The 25,034-nt window shown below is 47.1% G+C and overlaps 3 protein-coding genes and 1 pseudogene across 8 annotated transcripts in view; 1 reads left to right on the top strand and 3 right to left on the bottom strand.

The window, feature by feature from the left end:
* Positions 1-25,034, top strand: part of LOC148041840 (uncharacterized) — a 225,348-nt gene that overhangs the window by 85,470 nt on the left and 114,844 nt on the right. For 5 of the 6 annotated variants that reach the window (XR_015691637.1, XM_087683131.1, XM_087683121.1 and 2 more), the window contains exons 3-4: positions 17,154-17,357; positions 17,516-17,658. Coding sequence is in view for 5 of the 6 variants with exons in the window: in XM_087683131.1 (XP_087539257.1) it covers positions 17,154-17,357; positions 17,516-17,658 (347 nt within the window). In the remaining variant the exon portion in view is untranslated. Of the gene's footprint in view, positions 1-16,902; positions 17,010-17,153; positions 17,358-17,515; positions 17,659-25,034 lie in introns of those variants that run through there. The other variant, XM_087683142.1, reaches the window with a different exon arrangement.
* LOC148041841 (uncharacterized) overlaps positions 1-25,034 on the bottom strand; it is a 218,362-nt gene that overhangs the window by 85,368 nt on the left and 107,960 nt on the right. The window lies entirely within an intron of this gene.
* LOC148041843 (uncharacterized) lies at positions 139-1,902 on the bottom strand. The gene has a single exon (XM_087686075.1). It carries the CDS (start codon positions 868-870, stop codon positions 139-141), a length of 732 nt encoding a protein of 243 aa, XP_087542201.1. The 5' UTR covers positions 871-1,902.
* Positions 2,448-3,504, bottom strand: LOC148041842 (uncharacterized; annotated as a pseudogene).

Genomic DNA, 25,034 nt, shown 5'->3' with positions numbered 1-25,034 from the left:
CAATCATGTGTATGATGGTACAACTGTCTGGGCAAAATATGTATGTAGCACAAAGCAAAATAAGAAAGGAAACTCACTATAGCTATGTGTAAAACATAGAGCTCTATCTAGTAACAATGAACTCCAAATGGTACAGTCTCATGTGGGTATGGAGGACCTAGCTCTAGCTCGAGCAATAATCCCCTGTCTCCGCCCATGAAGGTGTTGTTGGTGTCTATGTTGAGGCCTAGGATGTCTGGATCGGCTAAGCTGAGCGGCTCGATCAATCAATACTCCTTGTCTGTGTGTGGACTGTGGCGGTGAGAGAGGCTCTTGTGTGGACTGTGGCTGTAACTGTATTGAAGTCTTTTGAGTCTCCTTTGCAAAGAAGTGTGTGAGTTGCCTCTGTGAAGGGCCTCGATGTCTTGGGGCAGGTGTACTCCTGAGTCGCATGTCATGAAGCTGTCGTATCTCAAGAAGAAAGAGGCCAAGGCATCGTTGATTGGTAAAATCCATGACTCTGGATAGTGGTCCAAATCCGTCTCTAAAGAGACAGTGGAAATGGCCACGGACATCATAATACACTGGGCAACGGCAAATATAATGCTCCTCTGTCTCTGGCTCTAATTGGCATATCTGGCATATGCGCTCCTCTAGTGGGATGGATCTATATCTGCCAGTCTCAATCTCTAGTTGATGTGAGGAGATGCGCAACTGGCCAATAGTACATCTAATCCCATGGGAAAGGTGGGTGTCCATGTATCTCGGGCAAACAATAAATCCATCATCTGTAGTATGAAGGAAATGCATACGGTAGAAAGCCATCTTTGTCCCTAGTTCCTGCCCTGGCATCAGCCATGTCTGCCTGATATCCAACTGGGTAAGATCCATCCCGATGATCTTGCGGATCTCTAGCCTGTTCAGGTCAAGAGATGGTGCATTAAGGGAGTACTAGAAGGGGGGTAACTTGTCCATGCTAAAGCCATGCAGCTCAATCCAGGCCGACATTTGTGCATACCAACATGAAGTATCACCCTCTCTGGCAAGCTGCCTAGAGGACTCAAGGGCCAACCGTGCATATCTATGTCTGGGTAAGTCCCATAGGCTATGTATGTATTTGACCGACCGGGTGAGGGCCTCTACCACAATCGGTGTAGCTGCTAGCTCCGCTCTGATGATCTCATGTGGCACTGAGGCCTTACATCTGATCATCCTGGATATCATGGACACTAGGGGTTTCTCCATCGACCTCCATCCGTCATAAGTGTGCCTTGATCAGCTATGGTGGTCAAGACTAGGCCCCCATATCTGTACTCCATAGAGTAGTGTGGATGTGACCAGTGTATCAAAGAGCCATAGCTTGGTACGGGGTTCTTGGGATTGCACCTGTGAGCACATCCTCTCCAAACCACCTAGTGATGTGTATCCGCGAGTCAGTCTAGTGTCTGCTGCCTCTCGCATAGAAAAGGGGGGTCCTGTGAATAAGACTCCTAGGTATGTATAAGAATCCACATACTCCAGCTCCTCAGATCCATATGTGAATTTAGGTGCTGATCTCCTGACCCACTGTGGTGTAGTATTAAATACCATCACCTTGGTTTTACCAAGGTTCACTGAAAGCCCATTGTCCAAAGTATAGGAGTGTAGTGCATCCAAGTGTCTCTGTAGACCCTTTGGAGAGTCAGCTATCAATACAATGTCATCTGCATACAGCAGGAGAGGTATCCAAGTGCCAGCTAGTGGAGCTCCTCTATCTCCTTCTTCTGAAATGTAGTTAGCAATCCTATCAATGTACAGACCAAATAATGTCGGAGAGAGGGAGCATCCGTGCTTCACCCCAATGGAGGAGTAAATAAGTGCCAAAAGGCCCTCAGGTGTCCAGACTCTGCCTACAACTCTCTCATACAGTGCCAAAATACCCCAACTGAGCTCTTCCCATGGTATGCAATCTATTTATCAGCCTGTCTCTCTGTACTGTGTCAAAGGCTTTGCAGAAGTCCACAAAGCAGCAGTAGGTCCGTCGGCCATGGGCCCTTCCCTCCTCAATGATCGCTCTGAGTGTGAGGATGTGATCCAATGCAGAAAAGCCTCTCCTAAAGCCAGCCTGTCCCTGGGCTCTAAGACCCCACATCTCTGCCCACCTACTTAACTCATGCTCAAGGATGGAAGCATATAACTTAGCCAATGTATGCCCAACCATGATAGTCCGATAGTTATTGGGCCTGACTTGAGGATAGGAACAATAGTGTTCGTGCTCCAGCTTTCTGGTAGGCCCTCACACATGGCTCTGTTAAACATGTAAGCTAGGAATCCTACCACCAAATCTCTAGCATGGATCAAGTGCTCGGCTACTAATCCATCGTGATCTTGTGCCTTTCCTCTGTTAAGTCTATTAATGGCCTATCGGACCCTACTTTCTGTAAAGAAAGTGGTGGTCTCTAAACAAGGCTCAAGTGGGTCAAGAAGAGCTAGTTGACCTCCATAGTATAAAGACTAGCTGCATACTCCTCCCAGACAGCGGTGGATGTAATAGATATGGTCGGTCAATGCTCTCTGAAAAGCCTCCAAGCCTCTCTAGAGTCTTGGCTCAAGAATAACTGATATAGGTCTCGCTCTAGCTGGGCCAAGAATGTTCTCTTTTTCCACCGTGTGAGGCGTCTAAAGAGTATGTGCCTGTCTGTGGGTAGTGGGCCCTAGTGATATCTCTCTCTGTAGCCATGCTCTGGTCTCATGGCACTCATCATCATACCATCTGTTCTGAGGTGTCAACCCGGTGGAGGCTCTCTATGTGGGTTGTGAGTGTGGGAAGGCTACACCTGCAGCAATGTGTAGAGCCTCACTGAACTGTTGAGTCAGCTCTTGTGATGGAATGTCGGGGTCTGCATCATGTAACAATTTAAGGATCTCCGCCTCATAGGTATCCTCTATCTCTCTGGAAAAGAGGTATCTTGGGTGCTGGTGAGCTGCATGATGGGTATGTGTGTCAGTGAATTGGAGGTCGATGGTGAATGATATGTAGGCATGATCCACTGCTACTCCGAGAAGGCATGGGGATACTGAGAGGTCCTGGATGTGAGATATCAACATCGGTGGGCCAAGAACATACTCTACTACGCTGGCACCATGTCAGTGAGGATAACATGTGAAGGCGCCGTATAGGGGTTATCTAGCTAGGCCATTAAGAATGGCCAACCTGTGTGCTGTGCCCATCTCCACAAGGTATCTCCCATATTCGGTGACTTCCCCCATATCCTGAGATGTCCTCTCCAGCTGTAGCTCTGACACATCCTGCTCCTGTAGCATCTCCTCAGATGCATCAAAGAAGGACACATGATGGGAGGCTGTCCTAGCATTAAAGTCTCCTAGTAAGATAACCTCATCCTCCTTCGAGAACTCCCAAATATCCTCATCCAAAGCCACATATGGTGATTGCCCCTTGGGTGGGGCGTATCGGGACGTCATAGGGGGAAAATAGCATATGGCAACATACAAAGTGCGTTCCTCACCACACACTCTCACCCACATGTATCTGGCCTGCTCATCTTTGCGGACTCCTTGGATCATTTGTTGTAGCTCCTCCTTGAATAACATTGCCACTCCTCTCGACCCGCGATTACTGTGGTCTGTGCGTGTCTCCTTCTTGCAAGCTGACTCCTACCTATAGCCAATCACCTGTGGAAGTGTAGTATGTGGTCCTTGATGTGTCTTTGAGTAAAATACTATATCTCTCCCTTTCAATGTCTCCTCAAAAGCTCCCACATCCAATCGGAGGGCTCCGTTACAGTTTCAGACTGCCACTGCAAGACTGGTCCCATAGGTCCCATAGGTCTCACATCGTCATTTGTGGCGCCTCTCCATGACTACCACTCTCAATACATCCCACTGGTTCTCATGCAAGACAGTCCACATGGCATGTTGCTTATGGCGAGAGAAAATGCCTCGTACATTCCACGTGGCTATCTTCATATATCTTCAAAAAAAGGAAGTCAGGAACAAGGCGCCTGTTGTCTCGATTTCACCTTTTCCGCGAGAGCATCTAGAACACCCTCATCTAGAAAATCAGCCAATACTGCAAATGAATTCTGGCGACCTGCTTTAGAGGTAGAAGGAAAATCCACTGCCTTGGGAGTGGGGCGGGGATAACGCCGATCCCAGGGTGTAATCACGTTACCTTTTGTATCAAACGCCAGCTTAGCAGGTGGGCCCTTGGGGCCGTCTGTATAGACTTTCCTTGTAGACTGATTACGGGGGGCAAACGGGGCCATAGTACGCACAGCCTGCTGTGAAGCGAACATTTCTTTCCTGCGCATATACGTGCGCACGGAATCCTGTGAAGCATTAGGCCCAGGCCTGCATCCAACTTTTTACCTTTTTTTTGACGTGCCTCAATCCAATCAGTGCTACGGGAATCCAAACCCAGGACCTGTTGTTTGCCTTTATCCACGACATTAGGTGGCTGAAGGGCCTCCTGTGTCGGGGCATCAAGCACCATGTCATCCTTAGGCAGCACAACCTGCGCATCCTCGGAAGACGGTTGCCTTTTAGGGCATTCGGCCATAAAATGCCCCAATTTACCACATGAAAAGCAGTGTCCTGCAAAGTTGCCCCATTTCAAGCGAAAATGCAAAGGATGCATGCCAGAACAATTGAGGCGAAGCCACGCAGGCCTTTTCCTGGCCGTGTCCCATAACATGCATAAACGGTTTCGATTCATAGCCCTGAGGCTCGGGGGAACCAGCACTGTTCCCACAACTGCCATCGCACCCTTCAACAATGGCCAATAGACCGCCGGACAATTTTTCACTTCCACCCACACCGGGCATTCTCGTTGAAGCAGACGCTGGAAGTCGGCCATAGGGCACCATGGTACAACATGGACCAAGCGGCGATCAAAGAATAATGGCAACTTGGACAGGAGCTTAGTTCGATGTGTTTCCGATTTCAACAGTACCTGATAAAAGCCGCGAGGCCCAAGGAAGATCTCCTCAACACACTCCCCTTGTAATAAATGGTGCATCCACTGGCGAATATGTGAAAGCACTGGGATCCGGCCAGTGAAGAAAAGTATAACTGTACGGTCATAAAACACCGAGAAGGACCGCAAGATTGATTTTGGGTCCACCGTGGCTTCCAGCACATCATCAGTTCCCGCGTCAGAAAAAGTTTCATTATTATGCTGGACATAATTGCCAAGCAGAGTATTGGCAAAGTCCAACAAATGCTCCCAGTCAATCTCCTGCGAATCCACAGGATCAGAGGCAACCTGCGCATAGGAACGTTCCTGAGGACCCATTGGCTCGTTAGAAGTATGCTTGGAGCGTTTGCCCGCAGGCGGCAGTTCAAAACTCGGAGGCATCTCCTCCGTGCATGGCACCATATCCTCCGGCTCCTCTGTATCGGAATCAGGGCCAAGGGCTGCCACCGTCCGGTCTAGAAAATCCATATCCAGGCCAGCCATACTACTATCTTCTTTTTTTTTTAATGGCAAGGGGGCAGATGAAATTGCCATAAGCTAGGGACGGAAGTCCTCCCTAGAGAGCAAATCAGAATGCCGGAGAAGATCCAACTGCCAATACAAAAGGCCCTTAAGCCTCGCAATATGTCGCTGAACATTATAGGCGGAGTCAAAAAGAAAAGCATTCCTAATGGTCCAGTTATGCCAGCAGCCCCAATATCGAAGAAAATGAAACATGAGTTTCATATGTGGCTGTGCAGAAGTGGGGTATTTGGGCTGCCCGAAAACCCAATCAAAGGGGCGCAGGGTGAATCCAACCGCTCCTTGCCAAATAGCCGTCAAAAAGAACCAGACTTTTTTTGCGACAGGGCAAGAAATAAATCTGTGGCGGGCTGATTCCACCGCAGTGGTGCAAAAGAAACAGTTGCCATTGGAAATTCGTCGCTTGGAAAGAGCCGACGCAAGCGGAAGACCACCAATCATCACTCTCCAAAGAAATACTTTACATTTGAAGGGGGTCTTGTTCAACCAGCCCTCCATCACAGTTGCCCTCCACCAGGACCGGGATTTTCGTAGGCCCCATAAAGCATTGGCTTTGGTAACTAACCATTGTTGATCTTTGATCAGAATATGATAAACTTGATTAGCAGAAGCTTTGCTTAAAGGCAGCCGGCCTTGTAGGTCCCAATCCTGCCAGGGATGATCTGACGCAAGGGCAGGAAAGGGTTGTCTGCTCTGGAGCATCCGCAAAAGCTGTTCCCATAAAGGCCTATATCCCCGCGGAATCCTGTAAAGCCTCCTGGCTGTACGAAATGATATAAGGACATTGCGACTAGCAAGGGTGGCATCCGCGACCGAAGACAGGCCCAAACGAACCATCCAGTTGAATTGTGGTTGAAGCTCATTTTTGCCTTCCCATGCAAGTAAGCGCGAGACTGCCAATAATTCCAATTGAAAAGAATTCGTAGTCAAGCGATCTTCCGCTGGATGCCACTGAGCCTTTAGAAGGACCTGTTTCCAGGAAAATACCAAATGATTGAGCAGCGATGAAGAAGAACTGGAGAACCTCGAATCAGCATTAAGAACATGCCACCAAGAAGTCCGGATGTGGGTATTGCCATATAGAAGCCCATGGCTCTCAAGGAAATAACGGGCTATATCGACCCATGGATGATGATCCGAGCACATGGCGCGGAAGAGAGACCAACGGAGTGCCTGCATGTGAGTTTGGGCATCTAAAATAGCTCCGCCACCCATGCGTTTAGGGGTGCAGGCATGCGACCACGAAATCCAGGAAATACCTGCATGCAATGAGTCCTTCTTCCATAGCATGAAGCGAATAGACTGAGTAAGAGCATTGAGAGTGGTAGCAGTCCAGGGCAACAATGGCAAAAAATATGTCAGCATTGGCAACATAATTGTCTGGGCCACTTTGAGACGAATATGGAAGGGCCAGGTTTGAGATTTCCAATACATAAACTTGGCCACCATTTTCTGAGAAATCCACTGCAGAAGCTGCTTTGGTGGAATGTCGACACCCAAAGGGTACCCAAGGTGCCTGACAATGGAGCCACGAGGAACAACCAGACCCTGCCAGTCCAAAGACTGCAAATTCGACTCCGTGCAGCTGAGAATGGCTGATTTGAGCGCATTGATGCGAAGGCCGGAGGCTTGACCAAAGATGCCCCAAACATCCAATGCGCGCTTGAGATTGTCCTTGTCCGCCCGCAAAATCATAAAAGTATCATCCGCCAGGGATTGGCTAATGAAGTGCTGTCCTGAAGGAAGCGACAGACCGGCCAACTGAGAAGAGGCTACCATATGGGATAACATGGAAAGAACTGGATGTGTCGCGAGGGCAAAGAATAGCGGGCTCAAAGGGCATCCTTGTCTGACAGAGCGGGCAAGTACAAATGGCTCAGTAACACCTCCGTTCAGCATGACTCGCGAAGACGCCACAGCGCTAATGGTGTAGATTAGACGAGACATCCGGGGACCAAAGCCCATAGCCGACATAAGTTCAGCGACGAAAGACCAATCCAGATAGTCGAAAGCCTTTTCTAGGTCCAATTGAATCAGTACTACCTCCTGGTTAGAATGCCTTGCATAATCAATAGCTAGTTGAGCATTCAATACATTGTGCAGAATATTCCGGCCCTTAATGAAACCATACTGTAGAGGATGCACAATGGCCAGGAGATGCTTATGAAGCCGATTCGCCATTATTTTGGAAAAGATTTTGTACATTGAGCCCATCAAGGAAATGGGGCGCCACTGTGTCAACCTAGATGGCGAAGGAACTTTTGGAAGCAGTTTAATAAGGCCTTCTTTCCATGAGGAAGGCATGATCCCGGTTTGCCATACCTGCTGAAACAAGGCCTGCAATGGTTTCGCCAGTTGGGTAGCAAAAGCTTCGAAGAACTCATTGGTGAGACCATCCCAACCCGGGCTTTTATCCTTGGGCAAATGTAACAAGATGTCCATAACCTCTGCCTCACAAATATCGGACTCCATAATAGCTTGCATGTCCTGCGGTAGCTGATTGCGGACCAGGTCATAAAAATCCGAACGGGCCTGAGTGATTTGATCTGAAGGTGGAGAAGTGGTGCCGAGAAGGTCACGGAAATAATTCCTGCACATTTGCACAATAGTCTGCGGATCCATGATAAGGTGACCTTCTGCATCCTCGAGTCTGGTCATATTCTCCCTAGCCGGAGAGGCGTGAAGAGCTCGGAAGAACTTATGGGTTTGACATGCATTATCTTGCAACGTCTCTGTCAGATGTTGCAGTTTGGCCTGCTGATATGATTTCAATTGGAATTCTTTAATAAGATCCGCCACTCGCATGGCCAGTGCGAGCAGAAATGCATCATCCGGAGTGTCCACCAGCAGAGAACGAACCAAAGCCAGCATGTCCTCGGCTGCCTTGCGACGCTGCCGACAAAGAGAGGCATGGTGGATCCCATACTGCCGCGCAACCCGCTGCACATTAGAGATCAATTGTTCGAATGACGCAGTGCCTTGAGAAGAGAAGTCGAAGAGAAATCTGTCAATCAATTGCTGCATGTAGCCCTGAAAGATGGCATGCTTCAGGTAAGACGAATTGAAACGCAAAGGGAGTCTCTCCAGAAATTGCTTGAACGGGGCAATGGGTTGTGCCAGTAGCTCAAGCTGCAGAGGGAAATGGTCCGACAGGGCATATTGCTGCAATACTTTTATTTCGAGCAGCTCAGGAAGAAAATCATCATTCTGCATGATATATATACGATCCAATCTCGACCATGTTGTTGCATACTGGGCAGAATGGAAAGTAAACCCTGTAGAGGACGGGTGTAGCCAGGACCAGAGATCTTGCTTGAGGACGTCAAGAGCCAACGCCTGCCACATACGACTTTCCGGCGTATCCATCACCGAATGCTCCGATGTGGACTGGGAGGAATCCACACACATATTGAAATCCCCCATGAAGAAGCCCCGTCTGCCAAGTGACAAGGAGGCCTGCAAAGTTTGCCAAAGCGCCTGACGAGATAAGGAATCATTCGGAGCATAGAGGCCAAGTAGCCATAAGAGTTCCCCTTCGAATATAATTTCAATCACCAAAAAACGGCCATGAACATCATTTTTAATCAGAACAGGCTGATACTTGTCGTGGACAATCATGAGCACACCCGAGTAATGCATGGCCTGTGACCCTGCATAAAACAATCTAAAGCCATGGCAATCTACCACTTTTCCGGCTTCATCGTGACTCTTGTGCTCAACAGCGCACAGGACATCCCACTGATTTTCATGCAACACAGTCCACATAGCATGTTGCTTGTGGCAAGAACAAATTCCACGCACATTCCACGTGGCGATTTTCATGTATACTCAAAACAAAATCAGGTACGAGGCACTGCTTGCCTCGATTTGACTTTGTCAGCAAGAATGTCCAGGACTCCCTCGTCCAAGAAATCTGCCAACACTGCAAAAGAGTTCTGCGGACCAGATTTGGAAGTAGACGGCATATCTGCTGGCTTTGGGATGGACCGGGGATAACGACGGTCCCACGGGGTAATGACATTACCTCTAGTATCAAATGCCAGCTTAGCAGAGGGACCCTTTGAACGATCCGAAGACATTTTTCTGGCGGGCTGATGACGGGGAGCAGAGGAAACCATAGCAGGAGCCGAGCGCTCAGAAGACTGCATTTCCTTCCTTCGCATGTATGTACGCATGGAATCTTGTGATGTAGTAGGCACATTGTTCTCCATGGCCGCAACAACCCTGTTGCCTTTTTTTGCACCTACTTCTACCCAATTAGTGGCGCTAGAATCCAGACCCGCAACCTGTTGTTTACCTTTGGCCAAAGCTTGGGGCTGATAGGTAGCATCCAGCGATGGGGCATCACACACCATCTCCTCCATGGGCGGCACAGCATGGCCATTATGGGAAGTGTGTTGCTGTTCCGGGCACTCGGCCATAAAGTGCCCCAATTGTCCACAGGAGAAGCAATGCCCTGCAAAATTGCCCCATTTCAAACGAAAGTGTAATGGGTGCATGCCAGGGCAATTGAGGCGTAACCAGGCAGGCCTTTTTCTTGCAGTGTCCCATAGCATACACAAGCGGTTGCGATTCACAGCCCGGAGACTGGGAGGGACCAGAACAGTGCCCACAACGGCCATAGCATCCTTCAATAGCGGCCAATAAATAGTCGGACAGTTTTCCACCTCGACCCAGACCGGGCATTCGCGTTGCAGCAGACGCTAAAAATCTGCCATTGGACGCCATGGAACCACATGAACCAACCGGCGTTCAAAAAACAAAGGCAGTTTAGACAGGAGAGCAGCACGGTGCGTCTCTGATTTCAACAGGACCTCAAAAAAACCCCGGGAGCCAACAAAAATCTCTTCAACACAGTCCCCTTGTAGCAGATGTTGCAACCATTGGCGAATACGGGAAAGCAACGGGATGCGACCAGTGAAGAAAAGTATCACAACATGATCATAAAATACCGAAAATGAGCGTAGGACAGTTTTTGGGTCCACGGTGGCATCCAGCACATCGTCAGGGGCAGAGTCAGAAAAGGCTTCCTGATTATGTTGAACATAATCGCCAAGCAAAGTGTTTGCAAATTCCAGCAAGTGTTCCCAGTCCACTTCCTGAGAGTCCACCGAATCCGAAGCAACCTGGGCATAGGACCGATCCTGAGAAACGCCTATCTCTTCCGAAGCATGCTTGGTACGTTTACCCGCAGGCTGGATGTCGGGACCAAGGGGCATCTCTTCGTTGCATGGAACCATATCCTCAGGTTCCTCCGCATCAGAATCCGGGCCCAGTGCTGCCACTGTTTGATCTATGAAGTCCAGATCCAAACCAGCCATCGTATATGATGATTTGATCTCGAATGAGGGCTGACCCTCTGTTTTGCCGACTCTCTCGCTTTCCCTTTTTTCTGTACAGAGGCGCTGTCCAGGGGTGTACTCAGCAAGGAGAGCTAATGAAAACTGAGGTTTACCTGTCTCCGTGCAGGGGCAGACAGGCGAAACACAGGCTGAGCGGTCTCCACAGCAGGACGGGACAGGCTGGGATGCCGGGTAGGGGTCCGTCAGCCGCATCCGGGAACAGGGCGTCAGGAGGATGCTATCATAAATAGGGCGTCAGTAACAGGGCATCTGGGCGTGGACAGGGCGGCCGGGACAGAAGACGCTGGCTGCTCCAGGGGCAGGGCGACTGCTCCCGACGGCTCCAGGAGCAGGACGGCTGGAAGACGGCACCAGGGATGCCGCCGGCAGCGCAGGGCGCAAGCTCGACTGGTCGAAGGAGGCAGAGAGAGTCCGCGATGGTGGTGATGACGCGCGAACGCCTGGCGAACCGGAACTACGACGAGCCTGAGGCGAAGGCGGGGTGCCGACAGGTAGGGTTTCAGGCGGCGGCGGCGCAGGTAAACGCGCCCGCAAGTCGCGCCAAACCTAGCGATGGCAGGGCGGCACGGAGCGGGAGCAGCATCGCGTTCTCGTCATTTTGAGAGGGCATCTCTCTCTCTCTCTCTCTCTACTACTACTACTATCTTCTCTCTCTCTCTCTCTCTCTCGGTGTCTGTGGAAAGGCAAGGCTGCACTATCTCCGTGTGCAGGTCGCAGAACCCAGAGGTGCAGGCTCAGGCACGAACAGAGGATGTTGCCTCTCGCTGAGGGGAAGAAAAGATCAGTGCGCCCTGCGAGACGCTACCACAAACGATGTGTTACCTGGGGCGACCACCACGGTGGCTGACTGGCGAGGGCAGCGTCTGAGAGGTGAGGGCGGCGTCCGACAAGCGAGGGCGGACAGGCCTGGCAGGCGAGGGCGTCTGTCAGGCAATGGCGGCTGACAGGCGACAGGGCAGGCAGTCGTCAGAGGCGGGCGACAGGACAGGCGACGGGGCAGGCGACGGGCGTGTCTGACTTCAAACAGGACCGACGCGCAGGCTTGATGGCGAGCAGGTCAGATGGCGGATAGGACGAACGGGCACCGTCGACGAGCAAGACCCGTTGGTTCTCTCTCTCTCTTGGTCAGCGCGATGACAGGCAGAACAGAATGGAGCACTGGCGGGCACGGGCGTCGAAGGTGAGTTCTGCGCCTCCACAGGGAGACGCCCGCGTGCAGGAGGACGCGCGCAGGCAGGACGCAACGAAACAGACGGGTTAGGGCTTCGGTGGACGGCGCAGGGACAGCACGCTAACGACCGCCATCGCTCTCTCTCTCTCACTCACTCACTCTCTCTCTCTCTCTCTCTCTCTCTCTCTCTCTCAGGAGTATGACAACGGATGAGCATAGTGAACAGGCAGCTGAACGATAAGATTAAAAAGCTGGAATTGAAGATAGGGCCCAAGATGGGGAAATTCAATCACTTAGGCAGCTACTGACTGACATTCAGCTCATCCCCAAGCTAGAGGAAGGAGAAATTCAACCTAGCATGACCGAGGAGCTCACCCGCATCAAAGAAGTACAACAACTCCAAAAAAAGGAGGAGACAACGAAGGAGGCTGTTTCTTGGGCAGAGATGCTCAAGAAAACCCAACAGCAAGTAGAGGAGGCAGAGCAATGGATTCAAATTGCAAAGGAAAAACACCTAGCACACGCACCTACAACAACCATAATCAATGACACATTGGAAGAGGAACAAAAAAGGAAAATGCGAGCACTCCATGTTCGGGTGATGGGGCTGAAGATGCATGAAAAAGTGGATGAGGACACCAAGGTGCCATACACGTTAATGAATATTAAGAAAGACAGGCATGTCTCCGCTTGGAGAGTGGGCAAGAAAAGCACAAAAAGGGAAAGCTCAAAAGAGCGTGCACTCATTCTCCGCTTCCCCACCATGCAGGCTAGGAGAGACTTCCTAGCTCAACGCCGTACATTGAAGGGGACCGGTGTGTTTTTGGGTGACAATCTCACACCAACCCAACTAGCCCGCAGTTGAGCACAAAAGTCACGGTGAAGCGGGAAAAGTTGTGGATTGTCATGGATTCCGTCTGTTTTATGCAGGGACACATGCTACGCACTATTCGGGCGTGCTGATGATTGTCCATGAGAAATACCAGCCTGTTCTTGTTAAGAATGATGTGCAGGGCCGCTTTGTGGTAATCGAAGTCTTATTTGCAGGAGAGATTTTATGGTTGCTGGGCCTCTATGCTCCGAATGATCCCGCATCCCGACGGGATCTTTGGTCGACTTTGCAGGGCTCCATGTCACTTGGCCGAAGGGGGCTTTTGATGGGAGATTTCAATATGTGTGTTGACTCTTCTTAGTCCACTTCAGGGCATTCGGTAATGGATACGCCGAAAAGCCGGGTGTGGAATTCCTTTGCTTTGCGCGTACTTAAGCAAGATCTTTGGTCGTGGCTTCACCCTTCTTTTTCAGGGTTTACTTTTCATTCCGCACAATATGCAACTACTTGGTCGCGGTTGGACCGAATGTATATCATGCAGGGGGATGATTTTCTTCCCGAGATGCTGGAAATGAAGGTCTTGCAGCAATATGCGTTGTCGGACCATTTCCCCCTCCACCTTGAGATGCGGGCACAATCTATTGCACCTTTATGCAGTTGCTGGATAGGCTCCCCTTACGTTTCAACTCCTCTTATTTGAAGCATCCAATTTTTCAGGGCTATATGCAGCAATTGATTGAGAGGTTCTTATTGGACTTCGCCTCGGAGGGCTTGGCTTCATTTGCACGGCTGCTCTCTAATGTGCAGCGGGTTGCTCGGCAGTATGGGATTCATCATGCCTCTCTTTGTCGGCGACGTCGACATGCAGCAGAGGACTTACTGGCTTTGGTCCGTTCCTTGCTCGTGGATTCCCCAGATGATGATTTTCTGCTGTCACTGGAGAGGCGTGTGGCCCATCTTATTCAAGTGTTTCAGTTAAAATCTTATCAGCAGGACAAGCTGCATAACTTGATTGACACATTGCAAGATAGTGCCTGCCAGTCTCATAAGTTCTTTCGTGCCTTGCATGCTTCTCCGGCTCGCGAAAATATGACTAGACTCCAGGATTCGGAAGGTCGCATGGTCATTGATCCGCAGACCATTGTCAATATGTGCAGAAATTATTTTATGGAACTTCTTGGTTCTTCTCCCTCGCCTTCTAGCCAGGTTACGCATGCCCGCTCGGTTTTCTATCATCTGGTCTGCCAGCAGGTTCCACTTGATATGCAAGCCACTTCGGAGGCGGATATTTGCGAGGAGGAGGTTACGGATGTTTTGTTGCACCTGCCTAAGGATAAAAGTCCTGGTTGGGATGGTCTCACTAATGAATTCTTTGAGAACTCGGCCACGCAGTTGGTGAAGCCATTGGCGGTCATATTTCAGCAGGTTTGGGAAACAGGGGTCATGCCTTCCTCATGGAAAGAAGGCCTTATCAAACTGATTCCAAAGGTCCCTTCGCCGTCAAAGCTGCAACACTGGAGACCAATTTCTTTGATGGGCTCGATGTATAAAATCTTCTCCAAAGTGCTGGCGAATCGGCTTCACAAGCACCTTCCAGCTATTGTGCATCCTCTCCAATATGGTTTCATCAAGGGCCGCAATATTCTTCATAATATCTTAAATGTGCAAATGGCTGTTGACTATGTGCAGCACTCCGGTCAGGAAGTGGTATTGATTCAATTAGACTTGGAAAAGGCGTTTGACTATGTCGACTGGTCTTTCATTGCAGATCTCATGTCTGCTATGGGCTTTGGCACCCGCATGTCCCGATTGATCTACACCATTAGTGCTGCGGCTTCTTCAAGAGTTATGCTCAATGGTGGGGTTACAGAGCCATTTGTCCTTGTACACTCGGTCAGAGAGGGTTGCCCTTTGAGTCCTCTCTTCTTTGCCCTGGCGACTCACCCGGTCCTTTCAATGTTATCCTCAATGGCAGCTTCTGCTCAGCTGGCCGGATTGTCTCTTCCTTTGGGGCAGCACTTCATTAGCCAATCTTTGGCTGATGACACCTTTATGATTTTGCGGGCGGACAGGGACAACATTCGAAAGGCATTAGATGTTTGGACGCTCTTTGGTCAGGCCTCTGGTCTTCGCATCAATGCCTTTAAGTCAGCCATTCTCAGTTGCACGGAGCCTGATTTACAGTGATTAGGCTGGCAGGGCCAGGTGGTTTCCCGAGGCTCCATTGTCAGGCATCTTGGATTCCCATTGGGGGTGGATGTACGGCCAAAGGGCCTATTGGAGTGGATTTCACAAAAACTGGCGGCGAAGTTTATGTATTGGAAGTCGCAAGCGTGGCCATTCCATGTCCGCCTCAAAGTGGCTCAGACAATTATGCTACCAATGCTAACGTATTTCCTGCCATTGCTGCCGTGGATGCCTACTACTTTGAAGGCTCTCACTCATCCCATTCGTTTCATGCTATGGAAGAAGGATTCACTGCAGGCAGGCATTTCGTGGATTTCATGGTCACATACATGTACCCCTAAACGCATGGGTGGTGGAGCTATTTTGGATGCAGAAACTCATATGCTGGCTCTTCGTTGGTCTCTTTTTCGTGCCATGTGTGTGGATCATCACCCGTGGACCATCATAGCCCGTTATTTTCTTGAGGACAGCGGCCTACGCCATGGTAACACACGGCTTCGGGCCTCCTGGTGGCATGTCCTTAATGCTGACTCTCGATTTTCCAGTCCCTCTTCCTCTTTGTTACTGCACTTGGTCGGCTCTTGGAAAGTGGTGCTCCAAAAGGCCCGTTGGCATCCAGTAGGGGACCGCTTGCAAACTAACTCCTTTCAGCTGGAATTGTTGGCAGTATCGAGATTACTTTCCTGGGAAGACAAATATCAGCTCAGACCGAGATTTAACCGCATGGCCCGTTTAGGTGTGACTTCGATTGCGGATGCTACCCTTGCCACTCGCAATGTCCTCGCATCGTTTCGGACTGCTAGGAGACTTTTCACGATCCCACGCGGATACCGTGGTTTATGGGGAAAGCTTTTGTTGGAGCTTCAGGGTAGGCAACCCTTTCCTGCCCTGGCTGTGGATCGTCCTTGGCAGGACTGGGACCTTGCAGGCCGGTTGAGTTTGGAAAAGGCCTCTACTAATCAGGTGTATCATCTTCTCATTCAAGATCACCAATGGCTGGGTGTGAAAGCTAATACTGTTTGGGGACTGCGGAAATCGCTGTCATGGTGGCAGGCAACGCTGATGGAGGGCTGGCTGAATAAGGCACCTTTCAAATGCAAGGTTTTTCTTTGGCGGGTAATGATTGGTGGTCTTCCTCTTGCCTCGGCCCTTTCCAAGCGTCGAATCTCGAATGGCAATTGTTTCTTCTGTACCACTACTGCGGAATCGGCCCGACATCGTTTTCTTTCTTGCCCGCTCGCCAAGAATATTTGGTCACTCTTGTCGCAAATTTGGCGCGCAGTGGTGGGGTCCTCACTAACTCCTTTCGATTGGGTTTTTGTGCGCCCAAAGTACCCCACACCGCCACAGTTACATATGAAGATCTTATTTCACTTTTTCAGATACTGGGGATGCTGGCACATTTGGACCACGCGCAATGCTTTTCTCTTTGATTCGGCCTCTAATGTACCGAGACATATTGCCAGGCTTAAAGGGCTCTTGCATTGGCAGCTAGATCTCATCCGGTACTCCGACTTGCTCCCTCGGGAGGATTTGCATCCCTGGCATATGGCAATTGCCTCTGGGTTGTTGCCATGATTGGTATAACCTTTTTAGTGCATTAGTACGGGGATTTCCCACACGTTGGCCTAGGGCCCTCGTGTCTCTTGTAATCATGTAATCATGTGCTCTTGTACCTTTTTTCCGTAATCAATACAATTACCTTTTACGAAAAAAAAAAGAGAGAGAGAGGTTTACAAGGAAAAGGAGCCATCAGGTTAAGGAGGAAATGTAAAGGTGTTAGAACAGTCGTCTTCTCTTTACTGCTGGGCTGAGAAATCTGAACATAATAACAACCAAATTCAGTACTGCAGTGGTAGCAGAGGTGATAGAGAAAAAAGAGTGTGGGGAGAGGGCTGAGAGAAAGTAGAGAAGATGGATGAGGGGCTGAGAGGCGCAGGACGGCAGAAACAAGCGGCAGCAGTAGCATCTCTACAATAGGTTAGTGGTAATGAATGGAAACCTATATAAATTTTACAGATGATGCTGGTTCATAGTATATGACTCTTCACAGTTGGTAAAATACAGCTATGGCTGCTGAAGATATTGACTATCTATCCTCTTCCTTTTGTTGAGTGTTTGTAGGGCTGTCGTGGATTGTGGGTAGAACAACTTAAAGACATTGAAGGCAATTTTGGGTCTGCTGTAATGGTGACATTTGCTTTTCTGCGGTGGGTGTTTTTGCTTGATATATGCCTCAGCTTACTTTGGATTGGTGCTATTGTGATACCCTTTTTTCTTCGACCTCCTGATTCTTTTGTCTGGACAGGAATCAAACAGCTCTTTCAGGTTAGCCATCATACATGAATGGTCTTACACAAAAATAGAATTATACTTCAAATGGGTTTACTTGTGAGAAATTATAAATTAGCTCAGATTTCACATGCACAAAAGGGAAATTCTGTTCTTCGTGAACAGTTAGTTCAGCAGATGATTGCTTGTTCTAGGCAAATGGATTAGAGAAGACTTGGATGTTTTATGGCGGCTACTTTTATAAAACTGAGCAAGATGGATGGTACAAGACCGATTATATGTACCCATGTACAATGGCAGTGACATTTCTGCTCAGCTTAACTGCAATTCTTGCAACGTAAGGAACATCTGTATACAAACAATTTCAAATGTTCTTTGAGATTATCTAACATGAACATAGCTAACATAATCTGGCGAGGCTGTAAGAATTTGGTGCTTCTTCTGAATTTCTCAGACACTCTCCCTTGGCACATTTTTAAGATGTTTGGAGCATCTTTGAATATAAAGGCTGAGTTGTAAGACTGAAGACTTGATGGTTGATTGTGAAGGTTGAACATGTCTAAGTTATCGGGTTGCTAAAGCTAGGTTATTGTCTGTTTTGGGGATTTGGCTTAAAGTTTCCAGAGTTCAAGGTTGTAGTTTCTTAAATGTAAAATCTGCATAAACTTTTTAATATATTGGTGCAATGAAGATCAATGTGAGTAATGATTTGGTACACATATAATGCTACACGTTTTCAAAGTTTACAAGACTACTTCATATCTAGATCTAGACAGCCTTTGATGAACCCATACTGATAGGAATGCACAATGCAAGGGAGGTGCTTATGGAGGTGATTAGCTAGTACCCTGGAGAATAGCTGGTACATGGCACCCATGTCTCTAATGTTTGAGCTTGCAGGGGAAGGACTTTGAGGATCAACTTGATAACTCATTCTTTCCATGATGCATGAATGGTTCAGTATCGTAAACCTCCTGACACATGGTTGTCATGGGCTTAGCCAAATGGAGTAGCATAAGCCTCGAAAAATTCATTAGTGAGACCATCCTAATTGGGGCTTTTATCCCTTGCAAGTGCAAGAAGACATCCATAATCTCATCATCAGCTTCCAAAGCTGCATAGATGCCCACAGAAACCTGATCCCTGGTCAAGGCATAAAATACCGAATGACCATTGGTAATCTGATCAAAAGGTACTTGTCTTAGCCAAGCAGATCTAGAAAATAATGTCATATACATATGAACAATGGATTGGGGATCAGTAACCATCTGACCATTGCATTTTGTAGTCTCACCATGTTTACTTGAGCCGGTGATGCATGCAAATCGCGAAAGAATTTAGGCAATTGACATGCATTACCTCGCAAACCCTTTGTCAAGGTTTTCAGCTTGTCTTGTTGGTAAGATTGCAATTGAAACTACTTACAAGATCAGCCAACCTCTTAGACCATAGAGCAATGAAAGAGTCATCCGAAGTCTTGAGCAACAGGGAATGAACCAATGTGAGCAATTCCCTAGCAGCATGCATACATTGCTTGCAAAGTGAAGGATAATGAAATTGAAATTGTGCCACAGGGATGTGAAATTTTGAGATTCTTTAATCTTGTAGATAACATTTGATTAAGTTATCAATTAAATGTGCAAGGTTGTTTAGCACATGTGATGCACATGGCAGTTATTTCAAGGTAATAGGCCAAGGACCCTGAGGGTGCAGTGGGAGTCAAACGCAAAAGTTATGATAAGTTATACCAGCTAGGCTTTGGGGATCAAATGATGTTAGTTTTGAACCTAGGAAAATTATTTGGTCAATAAGTGTCAGTGGTGATACTAGGAACTAGCATTAATTAATTATGGATGGGCCTACTCCAGGTTGCAAATGGCCTAGCCAATTTAGTTATGGATGGACACATTTAATTTTGGGTAGGGTTAAAAGGGTTGAAATTAACTTCTACAATTAGTTAATTCTAAAAATTAGTTGAATGGCTGGATAAATTTGAGAAATAGATTTAGAAGATTGTCATTTGGAAAAAATGCCCATGCAAATTGAGAAAACGTTTTTGGGGGACTGGGTCTTAGCCATTCAGTTGGTTTTACAAGTTGGGGGAAAGAGAGAGGGAGTAGCTAGTCTATTTTTTTATCATAGAAAGTAATTCGTTGCAGAAAACAACCAAGCTAGTGCTCTGCACTCAAGCTTAGGATCCACTCAAGCTAGTGCTCTGCACAATGAGATGCAAAGTATACTACATGCTGAAGAATACTCATACAGTAGGTGCCACTTGGATAGTGTCCCTCATGGGAAAATTGTTCACTTGCTTGTGAGGGAGGATAGGATCGAAGCTTAGCACAGAAAACCAGTAGACAGTAGAGAGTGAAGCAGGACACCCAATACGATAGATTGAAAGAGTGTAAACTGAAAGTACAAGGTACAACCCTTAGACCTTAGGGTTGTAGGGGGGTGTTCAAACGCGAACACGGTAAGTGCCCGTAAGTGTGTGTCATAAGCACATACGAAATAATACCATAAGTCTGGGGGAAAAAACCTCTCCTACCGAGAGTAAAAAGTGCCCCAATGTCCTATGATCACCGACACTCTGATGTGAGCGTAGGCGTAAGTGAGACGTGAGTGAAATACCTAACAAACCCCCCTGGAGTGAAGAGTAATCAAGAGTACAAGGATCATCCGCCACTAAAGGAGATCAAATTTAAAGCATGGCGAAATGTTCAAATTTTTCTCGAGGAAGAGCTTTGGTGAAGATGTCTGCCACATTACTGGTGGTAGGACAATAGACAAGGTTGATATCACCTGCATGTAGCCTCTCTCTGACAAAGTGATAATGTATCTCAATGTGTTTCGTGTGTGCATGAAACATTGGGTTTCGTGCCACTGCAATGGCTCTCTGACTGTCAGTGAACAAAGGAGTAGGCTCTGTAACAGATACATCCAGATCAGCAAGCAAGCGTCTAATCCATACGCATTCAACTGTGGTAGTGAAAGCTGCCTTGTATTCAACTTCACATGACGATGTGGCAACAGTGGACTGTTTCTTGCTAAGCCAAGATATGCAAGATGAGCCAAGAAAGAAACAATTGCCACTAGTGGAGTGATGTGAATCATAATCACCAGCCCAATTAGAATCACTGTAAGCATATAACTGCAGTGGTCCCCCCTTGGCATAAAGCAATCCAAGAGATCTAGTACCTTGCAAGTAACGGAAGACACGCTTAACAGCTTGCCAATGTGACATGCGTGGCTGATGCATATATTTGCTCAAGGCTGAAACTGCAAACTATATGTCTGGCCTAGTGTTGCATAAGTAAATAAGACATCCAACTGTTGGAGCATATGTGTGTATATCAAAAAAATCACTCTCATCATGCAATGACAGTTTAAGTCCAGGTTCCATTGGTGTACAAATTGGCTTGCAATCCTGTAAGCCAAACTTCTCAAGAAGTTTACCAATGTATCTTGACTGTGATAACCCAATACCTCTAGCATCATGTATGAATTGAATGCCCAAGTAATAATGCAGAGACCCCAAGTCTGACATATCAAAAGTTTGCTGCAAATTTTGTTTAATTGTTGTAATCTGATTAGCATGTGTCCTTGTAAGCAGGAGATCATCAACATAAAGACAAATGATCAGCATGGATCCCCCCTCTTTACATACGTAAAGGGTAGACTCAGATGAGCTGTTTATGAATCCTTGGCTAAGCAAGAAAGCACCTATCTTTGCATATCAAGCTCTAGGAGCTTGTTTCAAACCATACAAAGCTTTTTTCAGCTTGCAGACTAAGTGTTCCAAGCCCTCAATTGCAAAACCAATGGGCTACTGTACATATATTTTCTCATGAAGTTCCCCATATAAAAATGCAGTTTTAATATCCAACAGATGCACAGTCCATCCATAATGAGTAGCCAAAGCAACCATAGACTTGATAGTCGTCATACGGGAAGTAGGAGCAAATGTCTCCTCATAGTCAATGCCTTTTTTCTGTGCATAGCCTTTAGCTACAAGCCTTGCCTTGTATTTGTCAATGGATCCATCTACATTCCATTTCAGCTTGTAGACCCATTTTGTTCCAATGACTTTCTTCCCAAATGGCAAAGACACCAAATCCCATGTTTGATTCTTAGTGATAGAATCCAATTGAGCTTTCATTGCTGCCATCCAATGTATACACTCTTGTGCATGTTCAAAACATTCAGGCTCCTCATTATCAAGGGTGCTTGCTGCCATAACAAACTCCATGGTATGTGCAGTACCATGCATACGAGCTTCCTTCTAGTACAACTAGCCATGGGTGCATCTAGATGACTATCTTTCATAGCCTGTAAATACCATCTAGGCATTTGTCTTGCCTCTTGACTGTGCATAAGCTCTTGCTGAATTTCAGTTTCAGCACTTTGCTGAATATTCAAATCAGCCAAAGGCTGACTTTCTGCATTTTTCAAAGGAAGAACTGGCTGAACATTGAGTTCACTTGCTAAAACTCTAGCTGAATCACCAAATGTAATGGGCAGCAGCCCTTCAAATACATCATGGGCAGCTTGGTATGTGTCAAAACCAGCGAGGGACAATTCTGATTTTTCATCAAATAGTACATCCCTACTAACAAACACCTTTTTAGAAATAGGATCATAGAGTTTGTAGCCTTTACTCTCACTGCTATATCCCATGAAAATGCATTTAACATCCTTGTTATCCAACTTTTTCTTGAGTACCTTTGGAATATGTGCATATGCAAGGTACGAAAGTGTCGAACAGAAGGTTTCCTGTTGTTCCAAGCCTTAAAAGGTGTAATTTTCTTCAAAGATTTGGTGGGGCATCTGTTCAAAACATGGCAAGCACATATGACGGCTTCCATCCAGAAACTATGAGGCAAGCTCTTTGCTTTCAGTATACATCTGGCCATCTCCATGAGTGACTGATTCTTTCTCTTTGCAACCCCATTCTGCTGTGGAGTATAAGCAGTAGTGTACTGATGGACAATGCCCTTCTGCTTCAAAAAGGAATTCATCATAGAGGACATGTGTTCCCCCCCTCGGTCCGAACGGAGAGTCTTAATTTTACACCCAGACTGGTTTTCAATAAGTGCAATAAAAGCCAAGAATACATCATACACTTCTGACTTTTTGACCAAAGAGTAGGCCTAGAAAAATCGAGTAAAGTCATCAATAAAAGTCACAAAATAGTAACATCCTCCCAATGACTTTGTCTGTATAGGTCCACATACATCTGAATGCACTAACTCCAACCTGGATGTTGCTCTAAAAGCAACATCACGGGGAAAAGAAAAACGATGCATTTTTCCCAAAATAAATCCTTCATACAAGTGCTCAAGAGGTCTCTCCAGTAGAGGTAATCCATCTAGCATCTGCGTACGCTGTAAGAGCATCAAGCTGCCAAAGTTCACATGCCCCATCCTAGTATGCCATAACTCTACCTGTATAGCAGGAGTAAGAGTGGATGCCAAGTACACTGACTGATCAACTAAAAGAGCATCCAACTCGTATAACCCATGACATAAAGTGCCTGTCAAAACCAAAGTCATGTGTTCTTTATCTCTCACCATGCATCGGTCATCATCAAATGTGACTTGTAATCCATAATGTGCCAAAGAAGAGATAGAGAGCAAATTCTTCTTTATGCGTGGCACAAATAAAGCATCTTGTAGGCAATACATCCATCAATGGCTGTGAGCACAATCTCCCCAATACCTCTAATAGGGTATGATGCATTGTTGGCACACTGTACAAACTTGCCATTTGGAGCTGCATGAACAGATGCAAATAAATCTTTGCGAGATGTTATATGCCTAGAAGCACCATTGTCAAAAAACCAAGTGCCTGCATCCGCAGTAGAGTTGAATGCTCGATTTGCCCAAGAGGTGTCATAACTGCATGTGTAAAAACAATAGTCCCTATTTGCAACAAAGGACGCGGACTCAGTAGCAGTGGAAGGAGCATCAGAAACAGACATTCCTGACTCCTTTTTATTCTCTTTGGCAATGCGCTTTCTGCACTCAGTGATGTAGTGGCCTGGCTTCTTGCAATAATGGCATTTGCCCTTTTTGGCTTGCATGCCCCCTTGTTTTTTGTTTGCTTGTGATGTGCCAGAAGTCCTAGAACTTTGTGGAGCATTCTTCACTTGGTTGCCTTTGCCCTTCTGTCTAGCCATAAAAGCTTGCTCAAAGGCTATAGCATCCACACCACTATTCCTCCGTGTTTGCTCCTCCTCTAGAAGCAAACTGACTAACTGAAGAAAAGCGATTGGCTGCACGGCAATCCTCATGGTGAGGTTTAAGGCCATATGAAAAGCCAAGTACGAAGGAGGTAACGAGTTCAAAGTGGTAGATATCATCTGTGCATCCGAATAGTACTCATTAATATTCATGAGTTGCTCTTGCAAGTCCTGAATTTTGTTCAAGTGACCCTGAATAGAATTACCTTCATCCATTTTCAATGTCTCTAGCTCTTTCTTTAAGAAAGAGATGCGAGTCTCATTCTTGCCTCCAAATATCTGCTCCAAAGTTAGCCAAGCTTCTCGTGAAGAAGCTGCTGCGGGGGATGATTGATCGCTGAACTGCCAATGGAATCAACGACAAAGCCTGTGCATCCCGTGTATCCCGTGTATCCCATGCTTTTTGAGCTACTGTTCTTTGGGGAAGTGGTTAACCTCGAGAGTCCTTAACCTCGACCCAAATTGGGCATTCTTGCCTGAGCAGTTTTGTAAAGTCAGCCATTGGCTTCCATGGAAAAACATGCACCAACTTGCACTCATAATACATCAAGCATAACATCATAAAATCCCCTAGGTCCTACAAAAGTCTCCTCAACACACTCTTCTTGCAAGATAGCCAACAACCCATGACCTTATAGAAGATATCTTTGGAATTTGGACAATAACGAACAGGATGGCCCGTTTTTCATAAAAAGAGGAAAAATGATGCAAGACCTTGTTCATATCCATAGTAGTGTCCAAAGCATCATTTTCATCAAAATCTGAGAGATTGTTCTGATTATGCTCAGTGTACTCCCCCCGTAAGTAATTATTCGCAAAATCCAAGAGATGCTCCCAATCCAATTCCTAGGAACTGTCAAATTGATCCATAGCTTGAGCATAAGACAATGGCTGAGACTGTCCAGCAAGCAAGACATTTGTTTCACACTCAGGAGCATCCTCCACATGTTTGGTCCACTTGAGAATGGGCTCAATATGTTCAGGTTCAGAATTCTGTATCATCTCATCCTCATCCATATCAGGGCCCATGGCCTCCACTACTTGATCTTTAAAGGCTGTATTCAGTTCAAGCATTGTGCTAAGAGCTAAACACAAAGATGTATCCAGCACCTGTTCATACAAGCGTTTCTTTCTCACTATACTGTTCGAATATGCAAGGTTTTAGCCTGGTCTGTGGGGTTCTGGTGCGATCACTACTAACTGCAGTCACACTTCCTGCAGTGAACAGGTCTGCAGTAACCCGACACGGCAGACTGCAGTCCCACAGTAGCTACAAACACTGCGCAGGTCTCTCTCTGCCTGCAGGTCAAAGTCCTGCTTCAGGTCTGTCTACAGTCTTGATCAGCCTCCAGGCCAAAAATGCCTCGGCGTAAACAGGCTGCAATACTGTGTAGCAGTCCAGGTCTGTGCACCTGTTTGGACATCAGTTTTTCTCTCTCTCTCTCTCCCTTTTTCGTAATGGGTAATTATAT

Source organism: Lygodium microphyllum, chromosome 1 (assembly GCF_053477565.2).
Source record: "Lygodium microphyllum isolate KBCC chromosome 1, Lygodium_microphyllum_v1.1.10, whole genome shotgun sequence".
Classification (NCBI taxonomy): domain Eukaryota; kingdom Viridiplantae; phylum Streptophyta; class Polypodiopsida; order Schizaeales; family Lygodiaceae; genus Lygodium; species Lygodium microphyllum.
The sequence above is the reverse complement of the archived record's forward strand: the minus strand, read 5'-3'. Positions and strand labels throughout refer to the sequence as shown.

What these genes read in the sequence shown, in the direction of transcription:
- LOC148041843 (XM_087686075.1), bottom strand. Translation starts at nt 870, where the DNA reads ATGGATCTTACCCAGTTGGATATCAGGCAGACATGGCTGATGCCAGGG.